The 19,153-nt window shown below is 49.8% G+C and overlaps 1 protein-coding gene across 2 annotated transcripts in view; it reads left to right on the top strand.

Moving 5' to 3' along the window:
- The window catches only part of RPS6KA1 (ribosomal protein S6 kinase A1), a 38,613-nt gene extending 34,144 nt beyond the window's left edge, over window positions 1–4,469 (top strand). For both annotated transcript variants that reach the window (XM_032710081.1, XM_032710082.1), the window contains 7 exons: window positions 505–594; window positions 1,051–1,209; window positions 1,401–1,562; window positions 2,143–2,219; window positions 2,387–2,504; window positions 2,902–3,039; window positions 3,372–4,469. In XM_032710081.1, the coding sequence (XP_032565972.1) occupies window positions 505–594; window positions 1,051–1,209; window positions 1,401–1,562; window positions 2,143–2,219; window positions 2,387–2,504; window positions 2,902–3,039; window positions 3,372–3,494 (867 nt within the window). In that variant the 3' untranslated portion in view covers window positions 3,495–4,469. The remainder of the gene's footprint in view (window positions 1–504; window positions 595–1,050; window positions 1,210–1,400; window positions 1,563–2,142; window positions 2,220–2,386; window positions 2,505–2,901; window positions 3,040–3,371) is intronic.
- Window positions 4,470–19,153: the final 14,684 nt, after the last annotated feature.

Below are 19,153 nucleotides of genomic sequence, written 5' to 3'. Positions count from 1 at the left end.
ATCCCTGGAAGTGTTCAAGGCCGGGTTGGACAGGGCTTGGAGCAGCCTGGTCTAGATGTTCTGTAAGGCCCCTCCCAACCCAAACCATTCTGTGATTCTATTTCTGCTCATCCCACGAAGAGCGAAATAACATCCAGGAGTGAAATCGCTTTCCCTGCTCGTGTAGGGCCTAAAAGGACAATTTCTGTGCCCCTGTGCATGTACCTGCACTTCCCCAGGAATAGCAGGGAGCAGCATTCTCTTCCCTCAGACGGAGGAGAGCATCTCACCTTTGCTTGCAAAGCTGTGGCTACACCAGATCTTAACAAATACAACAGACATAAAACTTTGGGGATTAGGAACACAGAACCGATGAGGCAACTTCCCCTTCTCCAGCTGCCACAGAGAGCAGGGGAGCAGATATGGCACAGGAGCTCTGCCAGGCCCCAAACTCAGCTTGTGTGCTCTGTCCTGGCCCCTTTCTCACCCTGTTATGACTAATGCTGCTTCTCCCTGCTCCTGCAGATGATTGACAAGAGCAAGCGAGACCCTTCTGAGGAAATAGAAATCCTGCTGCGGTACGGGCAGCATCCAAACATCATCACCTTGAAAGATGTGAGTGTGGCTTGAATGACTTCCCTGTGTTTTGGTCTAGGAAGTGCAGGCTGCTCAGGGAGCAGATTTCAGCTCCAGCACGGGTGGCCCAACACCCAGCTCGATGTGTCACTCTGTCTCTGTTAGGAAAAAGGTTCTTCCCCCAGAGGGTGGTTGGCACTGAACAGGCTCCCCAGGGCAGTGGTCATGGCCCCAAGGCCGCCAGAGCTCCAGGAGTGTTTGGGCAACACTCTCAGTGACAGGGTGGGATTCTTGGAGTTGTCCTGTGCAGGGCCAGGAGTTGGACTTTGATGATCCTTGTGGGTCTCTTCCAACTCAGGATATTCCATGGTTCTGAGGTGGGGAGGCATCCCCAGAGCCACCTCTGCTGATCTCTGCTTCTTGGTGGTAGAAGCACAAAAGGGAAGCTCCGGAAGCACTTTTTGGTTAATCCCCTCTCCACGTTTTCTTTGGAAGGTGTACGACGACGGGAAGTTCGTGTACCTGGTGACTGAGCTGATGAGGGGGGGGGAGCTGCTGGATAAAATCCTCAGACAGAAGTTTTTCTCAGAGAGGGAAGCCAGTTCAGTCCTGCACATGATCTGTAAAACAGTGGAGTATCTGCATTCCCAAGGGGTGAGTATGGTCTTCCTGGGAATTCTCTGGCATTACACTGTGCTCCCTCTCCTCCAGGGAGTAACTCTGCCCGTCAGGACAATTATTTCTTGCTGGTGTTGCTCTCTTGGCAAAGCAGATGAGTGTCCTTGGGCAGCTTTCAGACCTTTATCTACCTGGGGTGTGAGAATGGCCCTTTCTTTGCTCCACAGGTGGTTCACAGGGACCTGAAACCCAGCAACATTCTCTATGTGGATAAGTCGGGAAACCCCGAGAGCATTCGGATTTGTGACTTTGGCTTTGCCAAGCAGCTGAGGGCTGAGAATGGGCTGCTCATGACTCCCTGCTATACAGCCAACTTTGTGGCACCTGAGGTAAGTGCTGACCTGAGACCCTCTGGCAGCCCCTTTGTCCCTGTTCTCCCTCTTGGCACAGTGGATCTGCCCCATTCCCAACTCCAGCCTGCCCTGGAAAAGGGAACTACAGAGATCCAACTTGTAGTAATGAACAAATAGATCCCAAGTGCAGTTACAGGGCAGTCCTCCAACCTGCAGTGCCCTCATGAGAGGTCTGCTTAGGGTACTGAGACTTTAAAACCCCAGTGATTTCCTAGGCTGCTTCCCTTCCTCATTAAGTGACTTGTTAAAAGAGGTGGGATGATTTTCCACTCAGTTGTCTTGGTGAGGAAGAAAGAAGGAGAGCCAGCATGGCATGGGAGCACACAAGCAGTGTCACCACACTGGAACAGGGCTTCTTTCTTGATGTGCCTGAGGGGTTCCTCTGCTCCACGAAACCAAAGTCCGATTTGAATCCTGATCTTCGGTCCAAGACTTTTCTGTTCTGTCGGGCTCTGGATGCTTTGCACATGGACTGCACCCGGGTCAGGCCCCCTCCTCTGAAATGAGCTCAACGACAAGAACAAAACACACTTTATTTTCCCTTTGTTCTGCTCAGGTCCTGAAGCGCCAAGGCTACGACGAGGGCTGTGACATCTGGAGCCTGGGGGTTCTCCTGTACACGATGCTCGCTGGGTAAGTGGCTCTGTCCCACTGGAAGGCAGGGCTGGGGCTGGGACCCCCCTGCTCTGCAGTGGCAGCAGGACTCTCCTCAGTCACTGCTGCCCAGTGGTGCTCCCTGCCTGTGTCCCAGGCCAGTAAATCCAGTGCTCTCTCCTCTCTCCTCTCTCCTCTCTCCCCAGCTGCACTCCGTTTGCAAACGGTCCCAGTGACACTCCAGAAGAGATCCTGACCCGGATAGGTGGGGGGAAGTTCTCCATCAGTGGAGGCAATTGGGACACTATTTCTGACATGGCCAAGGTAGGGGTTGATATTTGTGTTACATTCAAGGGTTGGGGTCCAGCAAGGCCAGTTGCAGTGAGGCAAGTTTAGAGCAGGCTGGAGAGGGAGGACACAAGACAGAGAAGAAAACCAGCTTCTCCCCCGTGTCTGCCTTCCACACAGCAGCTTTATTTTAGTTCTGGCTGTGAATATTTGCATGGAAAACCAACCTCGTGCCTGACCCATGTGGGGTTTGCTGCTGTGTTATACCTCCCAGGCCTGCCAAAAACATATTTCATACAAAAAGAGTTTGATGTCTGGGGACTTTAAACTTGGCCTCTGGATTTAAAACCTAATTTGGGGGCAGACAGGTGGCATTTTTGCATTTAAAGCATGAAATCTTCTAAAGTCTGACTTTTCCAAACGATGCCCTTAGGATTTGGTATCAAAGATGCTCCACGTAGATCCTCACCAGCGTCTCACAGCCAAGCAGGTCCTGCAGCATCCGTGGATAACCCAGAAGGACAGCTTACCCCAGAGCCAGCTCAATCACCAGGACATTCAGCTTGTAAAGGTACAAAGAATGGGCTGAGCCTTCAGCTGGTCCCTCGTGTACCTTGGGAAAGGTCCAGGTGGGGCAACAGTGGGGTGGGAAAGCAGGATGGCAGGTTGGAGAGGTGTGGGGCAGGGGAGGGAATACAGACAAGCTGGGTTTGTGGGGAGATAAAAAAGGGAGGTTCTTGAACAGCACATCAGTGCAGGAGGGAGATTTAAAGAAATAAGAAAGATGCTTCTGGCTTTGTTTGTGGGTTTGGCTGCATCTTGTAAAGCCATGAGTCTGAAATAGCTCCTCTACACCTACGTGATTTCTACACTTAAATTACCTCTCTCCTCCCTTTCTCCAAGGGTGCAATGGCTGCCACATACTCTGCACTGAACAGCTCCAAGCCAAGCCCTCAGCTGAAGCCCATTGAATCCTCCATCCTGGCACAGAGGCGGGTGAAGAAACTTCCCTCCACCACCCTGTGAAGCCGGGCTGGGCTGGGCTGGAGCCACACGGTGCAGGCACACACTGGATTTTGCACACCTGTGGAAGATGGGGACAGGGGACAGTCAGTATCTGCACTGGAGCTCCCTTGGGGGATTGCTTTCAAAAGGCCAAGTGCCTTCCTGCTCCTGAAAGACTGGCTCCTCCTCGTGTGGACTGACCTTTGCCGAGAGAACTTCACTGTAAAACTTTTTCGAAGTGTAAATTGTCAATTTTTAAAGACATCCGTGTATATGAGAACTAGACTGTATAACTGATGTCAAGTGGCACTAAAAAGCAGCTCTGATTTCACCCTTCCCCGTGTAGGGCCTGGTATTTGTTGTTGCTACAGCATTTCTTGGAATTGTTCCTCTCCAGCTCCACTGCACCTGGAAGACTGTACCACATTTGGGGTTTAGGCTTTGGGGTTTTTCCCTCCTTGAACCTTTGGATGCCCTTCCCAAAGCCGACCCTGCAGCCTCCCAGCCAGCAGTGCTCTTGTCCTTAAAGGACTTCCCTCCCCTTCACTTTCTGTGTGTGTGTCCCATGTGAGGTCGATTTTCCAGCCTCTGTTTCTCCCTCTCTCTTACACTCCCCCAGCCCAGCCAGCAGTTCAGTTCTCTGAACAAAATAAACCACGGGTTTTCCAAACCCTCCCTTAGATGCTTCGCCTGTCCAGAACACCTGCTAGGTTTGGCTCCTTCCTTCCCTCTGCCCTCCCACCTCTGTTTTCTCCCATCACCAGATGGGAGTTTGTCACCTGGGCAGGTGGGGACCACAACAGAACCTTCTCCTTGGCAAAGCCGAGGCTTTGGGCTGGCTCTGGCTGCTGCTTTTACCATTTTGGGGTTTTCCTTTCCCGTCAGCAGGAACCTCTGAACAAAACCACCCTTTATTTTTTTAATTTAACTTTGTCCTCCAGCTTGGTAACTCAGGGTTTCTTTCTGACTCGTACAATAAACGTGTCATTCAGGTGACTTTACATCACTGACTGACTTTTAGCTGCAGAATCCGGTCCTTTCCCTGCCTTGGGTGGGGACAGTGCTCCTTGCCTGCCTTTTGGGAGAGCTGCAAAGCTTTTCCCCCGGCCCTGTGGTGGGAAAACCAGCAGCAGGGCTGCATCTCATGCCACCTCCTCTCAGGTGCAACACCTCACCCCGCAGTGGGAAGTGATTAGAACCAGTCACGGAACGAGGAGGTGGCAGGATGTGGAAGGGAATTTCTTACTCTCAGGACATTTTAGTGCTAATAGAAACCAACACTTGGAGGCAAACTGTGCTAGAAATAAATTCCTGCCCCATTCTGACTTGCAGGGAATTGCTGGAGCTCCCTGGTTCCCTGGTGGCAGTTTCCTGGGAGAAGGAGCAGGGTTGCTAAAAGGGCTGCAAACACTCACGAGCTCGAGGATGTGGCTGAAGCCAGCAAAGGTTCTCCTGTGAATTTCTCCTACTTTTAGCTGATCATGTCACAAGAGAGGAAATCTTCTTTTTTGCTTAGTCCCACTTGGCTTTAAAATGGAGAATTCCATAAAAAGAATTATCTGAAAAGTACAGCTCTCTCCTCCTCTACCCTAATCCAAGCAGGTCCTGGTTTAATCCCTGGAGCATCCAGTGAGAAGCTGAAATAGTCACAATTTTTTTTCTTTTTCTCTATTCCAAGTACAGCCTGAGTGTCCAGTGCTGCTGAGAGGAGGAGGCCAGCACCAGTTCACGGTGGATCCTCTTACTGGTATTGCCACTGACCCCATCAGAGATGGATTAAATGTTTTGCTGAGATTTGGGGAGGGGGACACCATTATCCAAGATGCCTTCCTTAAAAATACTTGTTTTCACCTCTCTTCCCTACAACTCCACAGTAACTCTTGTGCCAGTGGTGTGCTAATTTTAGCTAATTTAATCTGTTGCAACCAACACAATAATTATAAACATCTTTCTGGAGCTGAGGTTGAAGCTGGGATTGAAGTGGACACCTCAGCATTTTTTCAGAATACTTCCTACATTGTATTTCCAGGGAAGGCCTGGAGTGATGGATGGGGCTGGATATGTTGGTGGGAATCAACACTCCCTGTCAGCCTCTTGATATGGACCAGCAGGGTCTTCAACCCTGGGGTTTAGGGGGAATTAAACCAAATGTTTGCCCTCCTTGGAAGGTTGTTTGTATGAAATTGCAAATGTTTTCAAATATCAGTCAGGAAAAACATTATGACCTTTGCTCAATCCTCCCTGTGCTGTGCTGGTGTGAGGCCAACTGGGGACAACTCAGAGGTGTGTGGGGACAACAGGGTGCAGAGCTCTGTGGGCACGGGGAGAGCAACCCACGGCCACGAGATGATATCTGGGGCACCCAACCCCAATGCCTGGGGCACCCAACCCCTCCACCTCACTGGGGTTCTTCAGTCAGAAGAACTTTGTGTTTGGTGCAGCTGCAGCTTCTGGAACCTCCATCCCTCTGGAGCAGAGGATGAACAAGAAGGGCTACACCTTCCCCTCTGGGGTGCTTTTACCCACGTTGTTCTGAGTGATCCATAGGTAAAAATAAGTCTGGATTTTTAGTTCCAAATCAACCAAGTGCTGTTACCTTTTTTTTAATTCCAGTGCTCAATAAAAATGGACTTGTTGAATTCTCTGCATGTGAGAACTGTAGGTGTTTGTGACCGGTCGGGCTCTCTCCTTTCCTTTTTAATTTTGTCCTGACAGTATTAGACCTTTACCAAAATACAGTTGGGACCAACTGTTATCTTAACTGAAATTGCATTATTTGAGGTGAAAATTGGCTGTCTAACGTCTGTTTTGAGGAGCTGGTGTCTGGGAGAGACCAAATGATCTGCTCTCACAAGAGTCTGAGCTCATTTAGCTGTAACTTGGGACAAAGGATATACAGAGGATATCACAAATTGTTATGACTTGAAAAGGGGTAGAAATGGGTTTAACTCCCATGCATAAGGAAATCTTTGCAAGGAAAACTGCTTGTGTTAGCTCAGGTGTTTAATAATCGACTTGACCTTTAAGCTTTTGTCCTGTGGGTCTGTATGAAAGCTCAAGGGAGCAGAAATCCCAAAATCCAGCTTCGAATTGCTGAGTCTACCTGGAATTAACCTGTGCAGAAAGAGCATCCAAAGTCAAAGAGCCTGAAAATAATATTGAACAGCTCTATATAATACAGTTTTTGTGTAAGAAAGGTTAAACTTCCCTATTCTGGGGTATAAACCAGCAATATTTCTGCTGTAAAAGAGGCTGAGAGGCTGTTTCCCTTCTTCCCACCGTGTACCACAGCTGTGCCTTCCCCTTAACGATGTGGTTCTGCCCTCTGTCAGACTAACCAGGGCACAAATAAATGTATTTTGGCCCGATCAATATTCCCATCATGATTCTTTAGGCTGTCTTTAAAACTGAAGGCCAGTAACTTCCTCAGCAATCACCTGTTCCTTTTTCGACAGTGAAAGCGGTCTGGGTTTTAACTTTCTTTTAACTAATGCCAATCCCCTCTCCCACCCTTGAGTTAGTTCACATTAATTCCTTTCCCTGCATCTTTAGGCACTGGTGGGTGTTGGGTCGTGCAGCTGGTGGCCTCCTGGGAGCCACCATCTCCTCGTGGTGGCCACGGTTGCCTTCCCAAGGACGCGGGAGGCTTCGGAAGCGCTCGGTGACTAGGAGCGTGTTGGCCGGTGTGTGGGGCGGGCGCTGGGCTTTCATGGAATATTCGACAATTTAATCCCTCTTTTAAGGCAAAGAAAACACTTAAAATATTTCAAGGTCTTCTTTTTGGCAGCACGTGGGGGCTCTGAATAAAACCTTCACTCACGCCAGGGAAGCTGGAGGGCCGCTGCCACTCCAGTTCCTTGCCTCTGGTTATTAAAACATCAAGCTGTCTTACTGCCTCCCTCCCTTTGTGTGGCACTGAACACCTGCCATTAATACTAATTCGACTCCGGAGAGAAACTCCCTTTCAGATATGCTTGTCTGAAAATAAATTGACATGTAAAAGGTCTCTTTTGTCGCGAAGTGCACGGAAAGTGCCGGGGTGAGGAGCCGATCGCTTACAAAAGGAGGCACTGACTCTTTAAATGAGGTGTGGAGGGGGTGAGAAATGGGAAATGTGGAGGGTGATGCTGTAACTGGGCTGATGTGATACAATTAGAGGAGGATCCCATAGTGGCAACCTCTGTTTGGTGTTAGACTTTGAGATTTTGGGTGATTTTCGTCTAAACCCCTGCTCGTCTCGGGGGTGAATGGCCGGGCTCTGCAGGGACCCCTTTGGAGAAAACTCTGCTTTGTTTAGAAAAATTGTTGTTATTACAAATAAGTACAACGAAAACTCAGAGCATCTGGTGGTGAGCCCTTCAATTTAGATGTGTAATGAACTCCAGGGCTCTGTTGTTTTTCCTGAGACAAAAATTTTGTAACACCGGAGAAGGATCCCGTAGCTGCAACCCCTGTTTGGTATTAGACTGAGATTTTGGATGATTTTTGTCTAAACCCACGGTTGTCTCAGGGTGAATTGCCAGGCTCTGCGGGGACCTATTTAGAGAAAACTCTTTTCTTTAAAAATCATTGTTATTATGAATATCTGCAACAAAAACTCAGAGCATTTGGTGGTGAGCCCTTCAATTTAGATGTATAATGAACTCCAGGGCTCTTTTGTTTTCCCTGGGACAAAAGTTTGTATCACTTTCAATTAGGAAGCAGTAAAAGGATCCTTGGTTAGAGTATTTATTCTGTCCTACAGGCAGCAGTGTGAGCCAGCAGAAGGTCAATATTTTTATTTTTATTATAAAGAATGATTTCCTTTGAGCTCCTCATGCCCTGGGGAGACCAAGGCTCTCTCCTAAGAAAAGAGTGTTAACCTGGTTATTTGGGCCAAGCTTTGGAGGGGGTGACATTGCTTGGAATTTGCTTTGCTGCTGAAATGATGCAGTTCCATGGCTGGGGATGAAGTGTGGCGTGGACCTGGTGTTCAGCTGCTGCACGTTGGGCTTCTGGGTCTTCTAGTGAAGAAATCATTCATTTCATAATGAAGACCAAGTTGAAATATGTTCAGGGCTTGAAAGGGGGGGAAAAAAAAGGTAATTTTGGCAATTACAGATTAGCTGGTGTCACGTCTGGTTTATCAAACAAGCAGGAGCTCTCGGTGCTGCTGAGCTCCAATGCCATCTTCTTTTTAAACAGCAGATGGTGTTAGAAACCTGTAACAGGTGGAAGCTCTTCAGTTTTATGTGAGAGATCAGAAGTAGCAGCAATTTCTCGTCTCCCAAGGGGTAGTTCCTTCCCGAGCTGAACAGCAAGCTGGCCCTCTGCTTGGATAGTTATTACAGAGGGAAAAACTTCTGAATCACACGTGTTCGTATGGAAGGAAGTGATTCTGATTTGACTTATTCCGGTTATAATAAAAGGAACCTGGTAATGGCCTCCATAATCCTCTGTCAGCAGCTCTAAAAGAGAGATGTAGTGGGGGAGACGAGCTGTGTTTGCTGGTGTGCCTCAAAATACGGCTCCAATCTGCCAGATCTGTTGGTTCCTTGTCTATAATAGCACTTCGCATGCTTAAAGTGTTTTATAAACATTTAATTACCGCAGCTTTTGACTCAAAGCCAGGAATCTCTCATTCATCTGCTGCTTTGCGAGGGCTGTGAAAATGATATTCAAATTATAGAATTGCAGGAAGGGCTGAGTTCAAACCCCAGTTGAGGAGAACCTCCGTTACTGGGATCCGTCCGCGGGGCCGCGTTTCCAAAGCGAGTTCCTCCTCCAGCGCTGGAAACGGCAACGGGGGGAGAGATCTGAGGGCCTGTCAGTACCCCAGGACACGGAGCTGCATCTTAATCATGTTAGGGAAATGAGATGCTAAATTCTGCTCAGCTGGTGTTGTATGAACTTCTGAGGCAGGCGGGGAGTGTGGCTCTGTCTAGACTAGAGCCGCGTTTGATCCCCCGGCCCCGCCGTGTCCTTCGCTGCCGTCAGCAGCAGGAAAAATCAGTATTTGTTAGAAGTCGCTTTTTTCTCCACCCACCAAACTACTTGGAATTTTAACCAGCCCAGCTCCCGGCTCTGTTTTTAAAAAAAAAATAAATAAAAATGTAGAGAAATGCAGGCTTAGAGCATGAGTTTTCTGCCTGCCTCCATCCCCTCCGTGTTGCAGCCCCCGGGTTTGTGGCACCAAGCAGAAGCAGCAACTAAAGGTAAAATACTTGTATGGGATTAATAATTTCTACCCAACCATCTGCCTTTCACCAGCTCCCTTTCCTGCACAGCACATTGTACGTGCAGAACTGGGTGTGCAGGAATAGAAATCACACACTTTCCATGGAAGTTGCCCAGAGAAGCTGTGGCTGCCCCATCCCTGGAAGTGTTCAAGGCCAGGTTGGACAGGGCTTGGAGCAACCTGGGATAGTGGGAGGTGTCCCTTGGCAGAGGTTGGACTAGATGGTCTTTAAGGCCCCTTCCAACCCAAACCATTCTGGTGTTCTATGAAAAAAGCTGTTGGCTGGCTCTGTGTGTGTTTTGGTGGATTCACAAACAGTAACTGCTGGGCAAGGCAGGAAACCCAGATGAGAAGTGGCTCCTCTACGAGCTGACCCTGATCTCACTGCCTTCAGGAGGGTTATCCTAAACCATGGAGGAGAAAACCTCCAACTGCAGCTGCTGAGACCTCCAGTCTTTACTGTAATTACAAAGGCAGACTGTGAGTGAGCCCCTTTAATAAAGGCCACTGCTGGCAATCAGCCCCTTTTAACGAGGCAGATCCCCAATTTCAAGGCCCTGGATCACTCACTGGTGCCCTCGCTCCCTGCTCGGTGGGTTGTGAGCACACGAGGAGCAGCGACTCACCAAATAATCCCGGAGCCCCTTTTCCTGCCCTGTTTAAAGACAGGGTAGGGAGTTCCTCTGATGTTTCATTAAAGCTGGCTTTTCTCCTCGTGGCAGAGCAGATTTAATCAGACCTGCCTCCTAGTTCCAGCTGCTGGGTTGGAGCGCTCTGATCTGTGCACTGGGTGCACGTCTAATTATGGAGGCAATTCCCATGGATACCGAGAAGAATTGCCTGTACTGGCAAAAAAACGATCCCAGCTGGGAAAACAGGGAAGGAAAACGTGTTGAAATATTCGGGAAGAGACTTCAAAAGTTTCTGGAAGCGTTAAGTGAAAAGCATTTCTGGTGTTCCTGCGCCGCAATGTGCAAATCTTGATTATTTTAAAACTAAGACAGGGGTTGGTTTGTAAGAGCTGATCCCAAATCGCTGCTTTCTTGTGCTACTGGAGGATTTACCAGCGCCACAAAACTGAATTTCCCCCCCCTCCTTGCAGTCTGCATCCACTCGGGAATGCTTTCCCACCTTTGCTTCTCACCTGTGCAGCACCAGGGGTGTGTTTGGAGAAAAGGGCCAAGAGTTTGTGTTTCCATCAGGGCACACCCTGGGTGAGGCAGTGCAAGGGCTGGTAATTCTGGTTCCTTCCGCAGTGCCGGCGCTGCCGGGTGGGACCTGGGTAAGTTCCTCCCCTTTATGCCTCAGCCTTCTGAAATGCACGAATTTAAATAACTTATTTCTGTATAAATTACTGTTTGAAAGGTCTGTTCAAGGCAAAAGAGCACTGCCTGGTAAAAGGAGAGGGGGAAATACCTGGGCAAGCGCTTCTCAGATGTGGAAAATTAAACAAATACGATTTTAAATGATTTTGTAATTGTTCAGCTGCAAAGCCTCATGTTCAGACTGCATGGGGAAAACCAGATTTCTTAATTTAACTACACAAATTTAAAAGTCTTTTTGATGGTGGTGTTCGGTTTTTTGGGTTGGTTTGTGGGGTTTTTTTTGCTTTATGCTTCTTTGGAGCTTTTGGGAACATTCTAATCAGGTCCACAACGGCTGTAACTTGTATTTATTTTACTAATTTCTCTCCAGCAGAAGCTCAGACACTTTCCAAGATGTTGCTGGCTAATCTAAACACACAGAATAAGGAAAGCTGCCGTCCTATTAGGGTGGATTTTCATCTCTTTCTCATCCAGGGCACCTGCTCCCCTTTCCCTCCCCTCCTCCCAGTCTTCTCAGCTGTCTGTCTGTCTCATTTATGTCAATTAGGGATTCAATGCTGCCTGATTTAATTGGCCTGACTTTCCCCTCTAATAGAAACCCGAGCGCAGGCCGGGCAGGCAGCAGCTCCCCGCTCTGCTCCCAGGGACAGAGTCGGGAGGGACGGGGCTTGTTTGTGGCACAGAGCACAATAACCTGTTTGTTACCCTCCACCAGGGAGAGGTTGGTGACCTCCTAACGGGGATGGGACCCAGGAGATGATGTCATTTGCAGGCTTGGGGGGATTTCAGAGCGGTTCAGGAGTTCGTGCGACCGGTCGCTCACCGCGGGTTGGCTTTTAGTGCAGAGGTGGAGATCCCTGCAAGTGTCCAAGGCCAGGCTGGACGGGGCTTGGAGCAACCCGGTCTAGGGGAAGGTGTCCCTGCCCATGGCAGGGGATGGAATGACATGAACTTTAAGGTCCCTTCCAACCCAAGACATCCCATGATTCTGTGGTTTGCCTCCTGCCAGGAGGTGACTCCATGTGCACTGAGGTCAGCGAGCGACAAAACTCCCCCCAACTGCAGGCACAGAGGGCTCGTCCTCCCATCCCCAGCACTGCTTAACCACGAGTGAGGTTGACCAAAAGCCCAGGTTTCACAGGGTTTGCATGAGGGCCTGACCCTGTGCCCCCTTGGGGCAGCAAACCTGGCAGCAAACCAGCACAGACAAAATCTTTGCCCTCCCTCCGCTCCCCCTCCAACAGCCGAATCCCAGGAACCAGCTCTGACCTACTTCTCCTCCCTGGCTCCTCGCTCGCGTCTCCCTGACAAATCGCACAGCCCTCCTTCCCCCTCAGCAGGAACGTGGGTTTCCCTAGGAGGTGGCCCACGGAGGCGGCAATACTGAGCAGCAACAGTACCATCTAGTGACTTGGGCTTACAGGGAGCACCACTTAGCCCGGGAAGAGGGAATCTGTGAATCTGGGAGGCCGAGAAGGTCCCAGATTTGCAAACGAGATCCTATCTTTTGGCTCATTTGGATTTAGGAAACAAATTGCGCTGATGCTTCAACAGTCTGGTTTCTTTTTCCAGAGAGCTGTGTGACCCTGCCTTGGGAGCCGGTCCCGTTTCCAGGCTCCTGACTCCCCGCTGAACCCGGCCCTGCCCCTCGCTCCCTCTGCTGGCAACCAACTCATTGATTTAATGAGTTCCCAACTCCTCACACACCCACTCGCCCGCACAGCACCAAATCCCGGCAAATGCACCGGAGGAAATTGAGGGCTGGGGTGATTTCTCTCTCCCGATAAGAGTCCACCTTCTCGCTCCGACGAGCCACTCGCGAAATACAGAACTGGATGTGTGAAATAAACAGATACAATTCAATTTAATCAATCAAAAATAGGCCCAAAACGGAGCGTAAAGGGCCCGCTCCGCGCAGATCTGAAATTACACACTCGGCAGCTGAAGGGAGGAAATCGAATTAGAGCATTTCTTTCCCCATCAAAGGCCATTAGTCCCGATGCAGGTTCGTTCCGCCTCGCCATCGCTGACCGCGTGCAGGAGTCATTATCCCTGCAAGAATTCCGGCTGACCCAGGCACCGTGTGGCTGCCCCGGGTTAATGACGGGCTGCGCCGTGTTCTGTGCTTGAGGTGACAACTTTTCACAGCTGTTTCTCAACACACTGTGCGTGTCACCTCTTTCCCGGGGAAAAAGACCGTTATCAGACGTACGGAACGCGCCGGGATCGGATCGGGGAGAGGTGACACCAAACCCAGCGCTGCAGAACTTCAGCGCTCAAACGCGGTCGAGCCTGTGAAATGCCACCGGTACCGGAGGAGAAATTGCTTTGCTGGCTAATCAAACACATCCCCTCCTTGCTGTCAGCTCTGCCCTGAGTCCACTCAGCCTTGCTCGTGGGCTGATGAGTGCCTGACAATTTTCTGGTCTCAAATTAAACAGAAAACTAAATTAGCAAATTAATTGTTTGCCGTGTTTTTCCTTAGTCCCCATCAGCTGCCTCAGGACCTGCAGCCAATCCAGAGCCCTTCTCCACAGTTCCCAGTAGAAGGTGGAGCCCTGTGCTGGGTCCTGCTATCTACCAAGTGTCAGTCATGTTAATTTTAAATTACTTTTGTACAGCTTGGTGTCAAAACGATTAAAGCATGAAAAGAAAAACTGAACTAGAGGGAGGAAAGAGGGGGGGGAGAGAGAGAATGAATAATTTACCTTGCATTTACAGCAAGGACACTTGGATTTCCTTAACTCCTCAACTCTGAGAACCCTGAAACTTCTATTTCTTCAATTCTCACCTGCTTGGGACCTTACCTGAGCAGGTGCTCTGGATCACAGAACCATAGAAGCACAGAGTGGTTTGGGTTGGAAGGGACCTTAAAGCTCATCTCATTCCACCCCCTGCCATGGGCAGGGACACCTTCCACTAGCCCAGGTTGCTCCAAGCCCAGTCCAACCTGGCTTGGAACACTTCTAGGGATGGGGCAGCCGCAGCTTCTCTGGGCAACCTGTGCCAGGGCCTCACCACCCTCTGAGTAAAGAATTTCTTCCTAACGAGGATCCTACAAGGATCTGGGATCTAGTTATTGCCTCCCTCGTGGCCTACAGCGAGGTGATAAATGCTCGCAGCACAGCGCCAGGATTTTATCTCAGTTTCTTCCCAGGAAAGGGTTTTTTCTGCGCTGCACTCACTGATTGCTGCAATCACCAGCACGGACAAACCCACCCACCCACATACAGACCTTTTCTCCCCTTCCCAGTGCTCCACTCCCAACTGGGTTTACTCCGTAACTCACACGTACTGTGCTAGATAATTACACACTTGGAAAACACAGAAATGCCTAATCAGATACAGCCTTAAATGCGCAGGAATTAGGGTTGTAGGATTGCGGCGGAGCATCCCTGGAGCTCTCTGCATCTGGCTCACACAACCAGCCCACGTGCGCTGTGAAAATGTTGGGTTTGGGGCACAGACTGCTTTTATCTCCCTCCTTAACTCCATCCATGGATTCTTTCTCTTGCCAGCTACTGAATGGTGTCATCAGCGGTCTTTGAAACACCATTCAAAAATCCGTTGAGGCCAGAAAAAAACCAAAAGGGTTTGTAAGGGGGCAACTTGACATCCGCAGAAAATGCAAATCAAGTTTAGCCACTGCTGATGTTTACAGTGTATTTCGCTCATACATCAAAGCATCTTCCATTCATTAAAAAAGGGTATAAACAGTGGGAATTATTTTGTCATGAGGGACTACAACGTGAAATGAGGTGCCTTCAGTAGATGATCACTAGCAGGGTGTCAGAGCTGTTTGGGAAATGAGAGAGGCTTGAGCCTTGAGTGTAACGTATCCTGCAGGATGTGTGTGGGCTTGAACTGATTTGTCAAAAGCAAAGAAAACAATTTCACTAATGGGTGTTTGCTGAAAAATGAGCATGATGTCTTGGCAATTTTGTGCTGTCTTGTGCTCTCTCTTCACTATCACTCCTTGGCAGCCATGGAGAGGAGACACCTCTGTCTTCTACCTGCATTTTACTCCCTTGGCCTCAGGACTAACTCAGCCTTGCCAGATCCCAAACAGATCGTGCAGAGGGCTGAGAATTGTGTCTGAAACATCCTCCTCCTTCAAAAGCACCTGCCTGACTCCTCCAACGTGTTTTCTCCGTCCTCGTGGCTGCAGCTCCTGTGACCTGCAGCGCAGCCGTGGTGGGGAAGGTGAACAGCGGTGCCCACGACAGCAGCTCAGGGCACAGACAGTGCCATCCCCTCTCTGCCCCCCTTGTTCCCGCTGCCAGCACTCGGAGCATGGAATTGGGGACATTTAGCACCATTTAGGAGCTGTGACTGGACAGTGTTGCCAGGGCTGTCACTGGAGCACGGAGGCACGGGAAGGGTTCTGTCACTGACAGCAGGATTCCCTTCACATGACGTTTCTTCAGCTGCTGATTCACAAGTACATCACTCAAACGACTTTTTTTTTTCCTTTCCATTTGGGAAGCTCCTCTAAACTTCCCTCATCCTCCGCCAGAGGCCTGGCAGGAGGCCGGGAAGATGAAGAGCAGAGTCTCTTGCAGCGTGTTCCAGTGATATTTCAGTGATACCACTGCAGATGCAGCAAGTCCCCAGTGCTCCAGGCCAATAACCTCAGCTCTCCCTGGTTAAGCTGTGCTCAGTGCTGCAACTGCAGCTTTAGAAAACTAACACCTTTTTTTACTGGATTCTGCTAGTCCGGATTCAGCAGAATCTCTGCTTGAGGTGGAGTTACTTGAGTAACTTTAAAAATAAAAAAAATGTTGTCAGCCAGAACACGAAAAATACAGGCAGAAATACTACCCTGGATCTGGTAATTACTTAAAATAAAGCACAATTCTCAGCCAGATCATCTGTTTTCCCAAACTAAGCAGGACTGCCCTTCCACCTGGCACCAGAGAGCCAAAAAAACAGCAGGAGAGGGATTTGTATCAAATCTGGTATCAACAAATCACTCCCAACTGCAAAATCTTTATGTATAAGTTATGAAACGGTTTCAAATTTTAAACAGTCTCCAGGCAGGCAATTAACATCATTAATTGAACAAAATTCAGCCAGAAAAATTGATTTAATCTCAGAACCTGAGACTTCTCAAGGTGCATCTTCACCCCCCACACAGCCGTGCTGAGGATCCCTGTGTTGGGCACATTATCCCTGCCAGTTCTCAGGAATCACTACAAACACTCGAGTAGTGAATATTAAAGTGGTCAATCCTGGAGTGGCTGCCATAAAAACAAGAGGACAAACAATAGCTTAGACAAGAGCCCACTGAAAAGGACACGTAGGAATAAACCACTTTTCCTCAATTAAGAGTTCCTGATATCAGGGTGCTGTGGGCTTTTTTCTCTCCAACACTTGAATTTCCTGCAGCTGAAGAATTTCAGTTCTTCGTTTTAATGTGTTGGGGTTTTTTTTAGGCTTTTGATAATTCTCCTATGATAATTTAAACTATCTACCAGGCAGCATCAAGCCTTGCAGTGCAGACTAAGAAATGAGCTCTTTGTTGGGGGACGCTTTATCCATTTGAAGCATCCAGGATGATTTATTCTTATGGGACATGTGGAAAAAGTGACATTTTCCCATCTTGTGCTCTCTAAACACAGGATTGCAGTGAAACCAAAACCCCCAGCATCACAGTGTGGTGAGCCATCAGCTTCTCTACAGCGGCTGTTTATTGGGACCTGCCTTTTTTATTGAGGGGGGGGGGGGGGGGGAAAAAAAGAGGATCTGGAAACAATCCATCTCAGCCCAAGTTTTTTGAAGGAGTTGTTTTAATTTGCTCCAGAGAAAGCTGTCTGTGGGTAAAGTCACCGATCTGCTGATGAGTAATCAGGGAGCTTTTGTGTTTTAATATTTTGATGTTTAAGGGAAGCAGCGCGAGGCTGACAGAACAAATCCGCGTACTTAGAAGCCGTTCTGCACCGGTTGGAGTACAAAGAGCAAAGGAATAAAAGCACAACAAAGAGTAAGTAACTAAAAGATACTAAAAGGACTAAAACCACACAGCTCATACTTAACTGAGTGGTGCTAGAGGAGTGTAAAGCCAAGAGATGATTCCTACTCCAAGAGCTGGAGGCTGCTCCTTCCAGTAGACCCTGAACAACGAAATTTAAGAGTTAAAACCCACAAAGGAGATAGGACTTCAAAGAGATCCTCCCCCCTCCATTTACATTGGGGTTTTAGGTTTGTAAATGAAGCCACACAGAGATTTAGGAGTGGTGTTAAGGAAATGGAAGCGTAGGAAAGGTGCGGGGCATCCAGAATCAGGAAATTTCTATGGAAATGCTTGGCCGCTAACAGGATTTACGGGTATCTCCTTGCTCTAATGGATCCTTCTCTTCCACATAATTTCATTACATGTTGCCTGCTTTTCCTGAGGAGTCCCAGCATCCCCGAAACTTGTGGACTCAGCAGAGGAAGGGGAGTTTTTTGGCATCAAAGTGTTGCACTGCAACAGCAGAGAGGATCAACAGCTCCACATTTAAAAGGTGGCAAACTGGGAACCGGCAGAGCTGGAGAGAGGAGCTTGTACAAGGCAACAATCTGGAGCAGGCAGAGGAAGTGAGAGGCCTTTAACTGCTGGGCAGAATCGCCCCAGCCCGCATCTAATGAACCACACGGTATTTACTGGCCGTGTTTGTGTGTCAGCAGACTCGCTTTCCCCTCCTGTTTTTTCCTTTTTTTTTTTTTTTTTTGTGGCTTGCATATGTTATGCATTTTTAGTGTTGTCTGGTTAAATAATTTAAGTATTAAACAGCAGATCCCAAAGCCCTCTCAGCCTGGAGACATCCTTCAGCCGACTCTAATGGGAATGAGCTTTACCCCTTATTGAAGTTTTCGGGCAGTGAGGTGAAGAGCAGCGCATCCACGCCTGGGACAAAGGATAACTCAGCGCATCCTGAGCAGGGATTCTGTGAAAGCACCACAGGTGTGCGAGCTGGCCCCGTTCCCTCAGTTTTTCCACCCAGGAAATGCGAGCCCTTCCCCAGCCGAGGAGGCGGCCGCGCTCCCCCGCAGCCTCGGCAGGCAGAGGGCAGCAAAGGAGCCTTTTCACTTTTTTTCTTTCCTTTTTTTTTTTTTTTTTTTTTTTTTTTTTTTTTTTTTTTTTTTGTTCTCAGCCCCGTTGCAGTTGGAGCTTTCCAGCCCGATTGTGCTAAAACGCTTCTGTACCAGCGTTCGCAGTTACCAGCCCGGCCTCCCCTCCCCCTCAGCCCGCTCCCAGCCCCCGGATCCAGGGATCGCCCCCCATCCCAAGGAACACGGGAGGAATGGGGTTGTTTAGGGGGTCGTTGCCTCCTGTCCCCCCTCCTTGGGTGAGGGTCTTTTCGCCCCCCACCCACCCCATTGCGTTCTCCCCATCCCTCAGTTTTGGGGGTGCTGAGGGGAGCTCCCCGCGCTGTGAGGGAAAAGGGGGGTCTGCCCCCCCACTCCGCCGGGTTTTGAGGGGAAAAGTGTGGGTTTTTCCTCCCCCCACCGGGTTATGAGGGGAAAACGGGGGGTCTACCCCCCCTCCCCCAGCCTGCACGGCGGTTACGAAGGAGTTTATCCCTCACTTCTCCCTGCTCCATCTGCACAGGAACTGAGGGGAGGTGGGGCTGCTTGAGGGGTGTCAGCGGGCTCGGGGGGTGTCCGGGCATGGGCAGAAGGAGCTATGACGTGCCCCCTCCCTTCTCCCATTCCCGGCCTGGGACTCTTTCCCTCCCGCTCCCCCCCGTCCCCGCCCCCCCGCTCCTAAGCGGGAGTTTCCAGGAAGCGCTGAAGAGAGCCGCAGCACCGCGCAGCCCTCTCGCACAGCGCGCTCCTTCCGCCGAGGCCGTGGCAGGAACGCCAAGTAGTCCCAACCGCCTCCTCCGCCTCACTCAGCAAAACGCTCCGTCGCGCCCTTCCTTGCCCTAGACACTCTTACGGGAACGGGAAGGGGGATATAAGACTTTCCCTTCCCGCATTCCCCCCGCCCGGCGGGATAATCGGGATGTAAGGGATGGGGGGTGGGGGAGGTGAAAAAAGCCCAGCGCCGGCTGCGGCGGAGGGATCCGGAGGCGCGGAGGAGTGAGGAGGAACGGGGAGCGCTGCGCGGAGCGGGGGGGGGGGGGGGGGGGGGGGGGGGGGGGTGAGCGGGA

Source organism: Chiroxiphia lanceolata, chromosome 24, assembly GCF_009829145.1.
Source record: "Chiroxiphia lanceolata isolate bChiLan1 chromosome 24, bChiLan1.pri, whole genome shotgun sequence".
NCBI lineage: Eukaryota > Metazoa > Chordata > Aves > Passeriformes > Pipridae > Chiroxiphia > Chiroxiphia lanceolata.
The sequence above is the reverse complement of the archived record's forward strand: the minus strand, read 5'-3'. Positions and strand labels throughout refer to the sequence as shown.